We start from the raw sequence: 9,195 nt of genomic DNA on the forward strand, positions 1-9,195 counted from the left end.
CAGCTTTTTCTGTTGATACGGTACTGAGGAATCGAACCTAGGGCTTCATGCATGCTAGGCAAGCACTCTACCATTGAGCCACCTTCCCAAACCTCATTTGATATATTTTTTTTTGGGGGGGGGTTGCTTGTGGGGCTTGAACTCTGGGCCTAGGTGCTGTCCCTCAGCTCTTCAGCTCAAAGCTAGTGCTCTACCACTTGAGCCACAGCACCACTTCCAGTTTTCTGAGTGGTTTATTGGAGATGAGTCTCATGGTCTTTCCAGACTAGACTGGTTTTGAACTGCAATCCTCAGATCTCAGCTTCCTGAGTAGCTAGGATTACAGGCATGAGCCACTGGTACCTGGCTTCATTTGATATATTTTTAAGTGTGTTTGCCAGGTGAAGTGATAGATGATATGTCCCAGATACTTGGGAGAGTGAGGCAGGTGATGGCTTTCACCAGGAATTCAGGACCAGCCTAGGCCAACATAGTGAGGCCCTGTCTCAAAAAAGGATGTTCTTGAGCTACTAAATGTCTTCTCTTAACCCACTGCAAGATTCCAGGCTGTCACCTGGCATAAGGCATGATGGAGGTATTTAGGAATATACCTGCTATAAGGCCAGGGACCCTTCATGAACAGGAACCCCAAGCCCCAGAACTGTTTTGGGGACAACCATAGGAAAGGATGACTAGTGGGCCGTGGTATGGGTAAGAAAGGGGGGAGACCAGTGACCACTCCCCCTCCTTCTTCCTCCCATCCTGTGGTCGGGGCAGGGTCTCCTGGGATAAAGATCCATCCTCTGATCTCCTTTCAGGAAAGGCAGGGGTGAGGATCAGAGAAGACCTTCGTGTTTTTTCTTCCTTTCAGCTGAACTCCATGCTATAGTTTGGGGCACCAAGGTTGGGTCCCAGCAGGACTAAGAACCATGTGCTGCTCCGGTGGCTTGGGAGGCTGGGCCACGTCCTCAGGCTGCTGTCATGGGTCCTCCTTGCTCACTGATCCTGTCCACACCTTCTCCCTCTGCGGTGCCACAGGAGGCTCGGGCACTCTGCTAGCAGAGGAAAGCAGCTGGGAGAAAAGATAGAACTCACACATGAAGGATGTGTTCCTTTATTGTGAATTATGAAGCAGACAAAACTGGAAATGAAAGCAAATATTTGCTTAAAAAATAAATCTGGCCACCCAAAAAACTAACATAACAGCCAATACTTAAACTTTTCTTCCTCCAACATCAAAACTGCAGGGCTTGAAACCTAGCCCCGCAGGAAACCTCTTGCTTTGAATTCATGAGGCCCTAGGTTTGAATCCCACCACTGAAGATGGAGAATGACGTATTTACAAGACATACAGGGCTCCCTCATCCAGTGCGTAGTCTAACATTTTTCATAAAAGCATTTTATGTGAACTGTAAGGTGTTTAAATTAATTTTGATGTTACAACCTTATGATCATCTGGTGAAATTTCCATTTTGGCTCAATCAAATGTCCATATATTTACAGGCTGTGCTTTTCCCAGGAGGCCTCAACCTTTTCTACGCAGACGACTTTTTAGTTCCCTGAATTTCAGTACTAAGGAGAAATTATTCACGTTATCTTTCCATGTATCGTAAGTGCTTCTAAATTTGTCATAGTAACTTTGGGTTTTCAAGTTGAAATCAGATCCAGTGGGTTTTGAAGAACTGTCTTTTTTCCATATTTCTTTCCAGGAGTCTCTGAATTTTGCCAAATAAGTTTCTTTTTCATATTCTTCCTTCCAGATTCCTTCTCCTTTTTTCAAGGCAGTTAGTTCAGCTTTAAGTAACTTTCTGTGAATTTTCCAGTAGGTTTTAGAATTATAGTCCAGCCCCTTGACAGCAACAGCTTTACCTAGCCCTCTTCTCAAAATTTCTTCATTCAGATTCACATTAAAGAATCCACCCTTGAACAAGAATAACAAAACCCAATTATGTCAAATTAGTGTCAAAATACTTGATCATATCGTCTTACTTACGATTTAGTAATATTAGTCCCCAAAAGAAAAGCCAAACATTTCTAACAGAAGGATCCTTTCAATATATCCATATCTAGACACAGATCTAGCTATATAGATATGCAAATATAAATGTCAATTTGCTACTGTGCAGTAGCTTATAAAGGGTTTCTCATATTTTTCTCAGTTTTATAACTATTTTGTGTGTGTGTGTGTGTACACGCATGTGTGTGTGCGTGCACTGGTACTGGAACTTGAACTCAGGACTTGGGTGCTGTTCTTGAGCTTTTTTGCTCAAGGTTAGCGCCCCTGTGTCTCATCAGCCACAACTCTACTAGTAGCTTTTTGGTGGCTAATAGGAATTAAAGAGTCTCTTACTTATCCAGGCTGGCTTCAAACTGCGATCCTCAGATCTCAGCCTCCTGAGTAGCTAGGATTACGGCCTGAGCCACCAGTGCTGGGCTACCACAGTTTTAAAAGACCAAACCCTCTGGGTCCCATTCCAGATGCAAAGTGCTGACCATCCGTGTATAATTAGGCCAAAGAGAGCACCCCACCCGCTCACCTTGTTCACTAGAAGGTAGCAGAAAAGAGCTGAGTTCTCTTTGCCCAGGAGCTGGAACCAGAGGTGCTGGGAGGGCTGTAGCTCTCTCTGCAGCCAGGCCTTCCCGTCTTCGGTGAGCTGGACTCCCGCCAGCTTGACCAGCAGCACACCTGGGGCCTCCTCTGAGGAGACAGAGTGGGTTCATCTTAGGAACAGCCACAAAAGCAAATGATGCCAAAGCCACGTGCCCCTGACCAGTCCCCAGAAAAACACCGTAATGTGCAGTACTTATTATAATCAAAATTTCTACATGTAGGCCCATCTTTTGTATTCACGTTTTCTTCTAAAACAATACAATAAAAAACAGTGCCATTTCATTATGTTCCATAAGAGACTGGACCCATATATGATCCCTCGCAATCTACCAAACAGGTTCCCACCTAGGTACTCCTAACTCTACAGATATGTACGTCAGTAAATATGGCTGCTACTCCCAGAGCTAGACATTGCTTCCACTAGAGAAGGCTGTGGGCAGCTTACTGAGGAATTCTTCCTACCTAAACAAGCTTCATCTAGGGGCTGGGAAGGTGGTTCAGTGGTAGAGCGCTTGCCTTGCATGCTCGAGGCCCTGGGTTCGATTCCTCAGCACCACATAAACAAAAAGAAAAAAGCCGGAGGTGGCGCTGTGGCTCAAGTGGTAGAGCACTAGCCTTGAGCTGAAGAGCTGAGGGATAGTTCCCAGCCCCAGAGCTCAGGCCCCATGACCAGACCCAAAAAAAACAAAAAACAAGCTTCATCTACATCAACATCTTTGAGACAGGGTGTCCCTAGAAAGCTATTTTACAGAACTGACTTGCAGATAGGTTTTTATTAATTTATATTCAAGGCAATACAATATGAAAGTTTTACCCAAACCCTTTATAAAAATTTGACTAACTGGATTTAATGACAGGACTGATGGATAGACCAATTGATCACTGTGTTTTAACCAGGCTGGTCTCAAAACTCCTGGGTTCAAGTGACTCACTGGCACCTGTAATGAGGAAGATGAGATGGAAATAAATGGAAGAAACATCTTTTTTTTTTGGGGGGGTCCAGTCGTGGGGCCTGGACTCTGTCTGTCCCTCAGCTCTTCAGCTCAAGACTAATGCTCTACCACTTGAGCCACAGCACCACTTCCGGCTTTTTTCTTTTTGCTTATGTGGTGCTGAGGAATTGAACCCAGGGCCTCATGCATGCAAGGCAAGTGCTGTACCACTGAGCCACCTTCCCAGCCCAGGAAGAAACGTCTTGAAATCTACAGGTTTTGAGAAATGAATTTGTTGTTGTTGCCAATACTGGGGTTTGAATTTAGGATCTCAAACTTGCTGGGCCGGTGCTCTACCAATTTAGCTATATCTCCAGCCATCTTTCTCCTGGTTAATCATGTTGTTTTGCAGATTTTTCTGCTCAGACTACGATTTTTTGGATTTCAGCCTCCTGAATAGCTAGGATTACAGACCACTGTAATTAGAGCCACCAGTGACTGATGGGAAAATTAATCTTTTACATAACTATCTAATGTATAAACTTTAATCCAACTGCATCTGTTATATTCATTCTACAAGTGCATTAGCCCCTCAGTTTTACATGAGCACGCATGGTATGTGTTCCTGTGATCCCAGCACTTAGGAGGCAGAGCAGGGGGTTGGGGGCTAACCGCCAACCTGGCTACATTGTCTCAGTGCAGCCTGTGCTACACAGAAACAAATAAGCAAAAATTAAGTTAACTCATTTGGTAAATTCCGCCAAATCTCTGCCGGATGGTAAGAGTTTTTCCAGGGACCGTGAAGGCCAAGATGGACAGGAAGAGCCTCCGGTGAGCAGGAGGCCCAGGGCGCGCTTTCACCTGATACAGGCCACCGCAGGTGAGGCAGCGGGTGCAGGGTGCCCCAGGGTGCTGGGCAGGGCGCAGGGCCATGCTCTGCTTGGGAACCCAGGACGTGTCAAAAAGCACGGACACCCCAGCAGGGCTAAGGCATGGGTGTGAGCCCAACCGGGACGGAGGCCATACCCGATCCATCCAGATCCCTGGAGCACAAGCTTGAGGGGAGGACTGCAGGCTTCCACCACAGGGAAGGTGAGGAGAGCGCATGCGCGAGGGGAGGGTGGCCTCCAGCCTGGGCTCTGTTCCCGCATGACTGGGCTGGGGGGGTGGAGGGGGGTGGGACTTTTCCATGGTCTCTTGCAGGGCTAAGCTCTATGGCAAGGGGAGCCTTGTCTGGTTGCCCCAGCACCTGGGGCAGACATGGGATGGAGCCCAGTAAAGGAGGGAGGGGAGGAGGGGAGCTGGGGCTCAGTGCATCCCTGCGCCTGCCTCCCAGCCTGGCCTGCATGCAGCGCAGTGTGGTCCACCCTGGCCGGGTGCGGGGTACAGTCCGGCCCTGCCCGGTGCGGGGTGCGGTGCGGCCCAGCCTGGCCTGGTGTGGGGTGCAGTGTGGTGGGGGGGGCGGTGCTGCCCGGCCCGGTGCGGGGTACAGTACAGCAAGGTGCAGTCCCGGGCGTCCCGGGTACTCACTTCTCCAGGGCAGCAGGGGTCCCGCGACCGGGACATGCTCGATCTCCAGGCCACGCTCCGTCACGCGCCGCAGCCGGCCCCGCAGCTTCACGCGCTTCCGGATGAACTCCACGGGGATGGCCATGGGGCTGGTGAACTTTGATGTCTGCGGGTTCACAAAGGTGGAGGTTACGCCTCACACCAGCGACATGTCACAAGTCCGTGAGGTCTGACTGCATTCGAGCACTTGAAGGAGGCCTCAGCTCCACAGCCCTCACCCTGGCTGAGCTGGTGCTTGACTACTTGAGCCAGTCCTCCCAATCTAAATCCTAGCCAAGATCTTAAAGGATGCCCATTTCTCTTAAACTTACAGTCTGAACAACTAAATGACTACACTGCTTGAGAGGAAAAACAGATTAAATTAGCTTAAGCTCATTTACATCTCATTCCCCTTTTTTAAGGTTTATTTTTACCTTCAGTTGTACGAAGGAGGTGCGGTTCCCCGAGGTAGTATATGAACCCGACGCACCTTGACCAGTGGGGCCCTTTCACCATCCTCCCCAACCCTCCCAATTACATTTCATTTTCAACTCACCAGTCGCACACTCCTTACAAATAATATTATTCCAGCGATGGCCATTCCAGTGCTGATGTTCTGTGGAGAGAGAATCAATGATTAGTTCTCACTGATGATTATTCACAATAGTAAGTACACCTATTAGAAGATGGGGGAAAATAAGACTGCCCTCCCAAAATCTGACAATGCAAACCATGCCTACTGCTCACATGACTGAGGGCCCATGGCTTCCCCAAACGCCAACTCTCCACTCACCTGCATCTCCCTGTCTTTTAACTTCGCAGTATTGCATCTCTTCCAAGCACTGGGCAAGCACGGGAACATGACTGTACCTCTTTACCCGAGTCCCTTGAAGGTAAGGATGGCTCAGTACTTTCTGTACTAATCTCCAGAATAATTAGCATAACCTGAACCCATCATAGAAATTTAAGGGTCTTGTAGAAAGACCTAAAACATATAGCACCTTGGCAAATATAAGTGAATAAATGGCTGAAGAAAACATGGTGCTGCTCAAAGCTGTTTCATTTAGGACCATAAGGGAAAAAATTAAGACTAACGAAACTCTCCCAAAGAATAATAAACATATTTTCCTTTAGGAATTACAAATTAAATGTGGTGCATTAAAAAAGTAGTTGAAAATATACCTAAGGGCCGGGCACCAGTGGCTTACGCCTGTAATCCTAGCTATATAGGAGGCTAAGATCTGAGGATCAGGGTTCAAAGCTTGCCTGGGCAGAAAAGTCCCTCAGACTCTTTTTTTTTAGGTTTTTTTTTTTTTTTTTTTTCCGGTCATGGGGCCTGAATTCTGGGTCTGGGCGCTGTCCCTCAGCTCTTCAGCTCAAGGCTAGTGCTCTACCACTGGAGCCACAGGGCCACTTCTGGCTTTTTCTGTTTATGTGGTGCTGAGGAATCCAACCCAGGGCCTCATGCTTGCAAGGCATGCACTCTACCCCTGAGCTACCTTCCCAGCCCCCCCCCCCTCAGACTCTTATATCCAATGAACCACCAGAAAACTGGAAGTAGCACTGTGGCTCAAGTGGTAGAGCGCTAGCCTTGAGCTGAAGAAATCATGGACAGTGCCCAGGCCCAGAGTTCAAGACCCATGACTGATAAACAAATCTAACGTTCTGGGTTCTGTGCCAGGTTTGCCTGTAGCATCTTCTCCAGGTGGATATGTCTTCCTTCCAGTTGTTCTGAGGTCAAATATAGATATAATTTGGGGGGATTACTGGGAAGACCTAAGACCTCATGGAAGCCAAGCCATGCAAGCTACTCCTGAGCTATACCCCAGCCTTCAGGTCAGTTTTTAACTGTATATATCTAGTCTTACTGAACTAGAAGAAGCAAGGCTTCCTCCTCATTCATGTTCCTTTTATGTATGTGTAGGTATGTGTGTGTGCACATACGTACCTATACCAGTTGTCAACCATACCTACAGCATGCCTAATGCTAAAGAAGCGGGCACCAGGTAAGGCCAGGCTACAAAGGTGAGCTCAGACATCCTGCCCTTCACTTCCTGGGGCTTGCTGAGGAGTGTTTGCAAACCCAGTTCACCCAGCTTCCTGGCAAAGCTGTAGAGAGAGCTGGACCTTCCTTCAGCTGGCTTCTTGGACACGTGGGTGCCCCCCTCATTACTTACTGTGTTTTCTGGATCCTTCCTTTAGGCCCCACCCGTGTTAAATCCCCTCGGGCTGCAGTTCTAGGCCACTTCTGCAGCTTCAGTCTCCCCTGAGATGTCTTTCTGCATTGTGGCTGGGGTTTGCACGGCGGCACATTCCCGGGGTTCCTAGGCTGGGGCAACCCGTCCTGGCTCCTTGTCCTCGGCACCACCCCGGGCCTCCGAGGGCACAGCAACTGGGTACGCCCGTTCCCTACCAGTGGCTAAAAACAGAACCATTGCCACATGCACGCGTGTAGTCCGTGTGTCTGCGCGCGCGCCCGTGTGCGCGCCCGTGTGCACGCGCCTGTGGCACCGCGGGGACCCCCCCCCCCCCCCCGCACACCGCCCAGCGGACTCCTGGGAAACGGGGCGGGGCGGCAACGGCCGAGAGGGAGGGGCCCGCGCCGCTCCGACCGCACCTCCGGATTCCCCCCCCCCCCCCCCCCCCCGCGCCCCCGAGCTCGCGCCGCCCTCCCCAGCCCCGCGCCGCCCTGCGTACCCGGACCAGGCGCAGGTGGTCGTCCGCCCACTGCGAGACCCGCGACACTAAGTTGGGTGCCGCGTCGCGCCCGCCCGAGGCCGGCGGCTCCGCGCTCTCGGGCTGCTCCGCCATGTGGGCCTCCCGGGGCGGGGCGCGGGGCCTCCGGGTTCGAAGCCACCCCGGGCAGGAAGGCCCTCGAGACTTCCCTCCAATTAGCCCGCGAAAAGCCGGAAGTGGCGCCGGGCCAAAGCGGAAGCGCGCGCCGGGACTGCAGGCGGCCGTGCGGAATCCGGACGCCCAGCCGACGCGCAGGAGGCTCGGCCCGGGTGTGCGCGCCCCGCGGGTCCCCGCGCCGGGTGTGCGCGCCCCGCGGGCTCTCTCCAGCATTCCAAACTGTGCAGAAACCGGCCGGAGGCGGCTCGGTGGTGGAGCGCCGGCCTGGCGAGCGTGAGGCCAGCGTGGGTTCGAGTCTTCAGCACCGCATACGCGGGAAAGCCGCAAGTGGCGCAGTGGCTCAAGTGGTGGAGTGCTCCCCTGGAGCTCACAGAGGCTCAGGGACAGCGCCCAGGCCCTGAGTTCAAGGCCCGGGGCTGGCAAAGAAAAAACAAAAAACAAAAACCAGTGCCTGATCACCAAGGTTCAATAGAAACCAAACTTTTCCCCTATGCTCAAAACATTGCAGCAGTGCCTATTATCAAGGCCACGTCCAGGCCTCCTCAGCCCCGCAGAAGTGACTGTGCACTAAGTACTTAAAACTCAAACCTGCACATGGGCGCAACACGCTCAGAGATTTCGACAATGATGTTTGACACCGAGTTTGCTTTCTTGCAAATCCCCCCCCCCATATATAGACTAGTACTCTACCACGCAGCCGCACCCCAAACTCTGTGGTAATTCCTGCAAAGGCAGTGTCTGTGAACGGTAGCCATAGCCCCATCAGTATTATTTTTCCTGTGGTACTGAGGTTTGATCTTAAAAGAGCTTATATACTTACTAGACAGATACTTTATCCCTTGGCCCATATTTCCAGGCTGTTTTTACTATTGCCCAGACTGGCTTGGAACATACTCCTATTCTTGAATGCATTCAAATATATATGTATATCTTGAATATGAATAGGGGAAAAAAGGTTATTTACTACCAGTCTTGGGGCTTGAATCCAGGGCCTAGGCTCTATTCCTCAGCTTCTTTTGCTCAAGAATAGAGCTCTACCACTTGAGCCATAACACCACCTCTGGCCATTTCTGAGTAGTTTATTGGAGATGAGAGTCTCACAAACTTTCCAAACTGGGCTGGCTTTAAGCGATCCTCAAATCCCAGCTTCCTGAGTAGCTAAGGCGAGCCACTGGTGCTTGGGCTATTTATCTTTTCTGTGTGCTGGTATGGGGCTTGACAAGGCCAGGATGCTGCCCTGAGCTTTTTTTTTTTTCATCAGGGCTAGTTGGT

The 9,195-nt window shown here is 50.4% G+C and overlaps 1 protein-coding gene across 2 annotated transcripts; it reads right to left on the reverse strand.

Moving 5' to 3' along the window:
- Positions 1 to 1,095: 1,095 nt before the first annotated feature.
- Positions 1,096 to 7,975, reverse strand: LOC138837079 (protein C3orf33-like). 2 transcript variants are annotated; one of them, XM_070035848.1, is made up of 5 exons: positions 7,768 to 7,975; positions 5,627 to 5,686; positions 5,053 to 5,197; positions 2,517 to 2,677; positions 1,096 to 1,900 (listed from the first exon to the last, which is right to left on the reverse strand). In XM_070035848.1, exons 1-5 carry the CDS (start codon positions 7,879 to 7,881, stop codon positions 1,505 to 1,507), a joined length of 876 nt encoding a protein of 291 aa, XP_069891949.1. In that variant the 5' UTR covers positions 7,882 to 7,975; the 3' UTR covers positions 1,096 to 1,504. The 2 variants fall into 2 exon arrangements, with proteins under 2 accessions (XP_069891949.1, XP_069891950.1); XM_070035849.1 differs by lacking the exon at positions 7,768 to 7,975 and adding an exon at positions 7,248 to 7,523.
- Positions 7,976 to 9,195: the final 1,220 nt, after the last annotated feature.

The sequence above is a fragment of the Dipodomys merriami genome, unplaced genomic scaffold (genome assembly GCF_024711535.1).
Source record: "Dipodomys merriami isolate MVZ:Mamm:240054 unplaced genomic scaffold, mDipMer1.0.p SCAF_261, whole genome shotgun sequence".
NCBI lineage: Eukaryota > Metazoa > Chordata > Mammalia > Rodentia > Heteromyidae > Dipodomys > Dipodomys merriami.

What these genes read in the sequence shown, in the direction of transcription:
- LOC138837079 (XM_070035848.1), bottom strand. Translation starts at nt 7,881, where the DNA reads ATGGCGGAGCAGCCCGAGAGCGCGGAGCCGCCGGCCTCGGGCGGGCGC. An exon ending in TTGTAAGGAGTGTGCGACTG is followed by an intron (nt 5,198 to 5,626) that starts GTGAGTTGAAAA and finishes GTGAACCCGCAG; the next exon opens with ACATCAAAGTTCACCAGCCC. An exon ending in GCTACCTTCTAGTGAACAAG is followed by an intron (nt 1,901 to 2,516) that starts GTGAGCGGGTGG and finishes TTCTTGTTCAAG; the next exon opens with GGTGGATTCTTTAATGTGAA.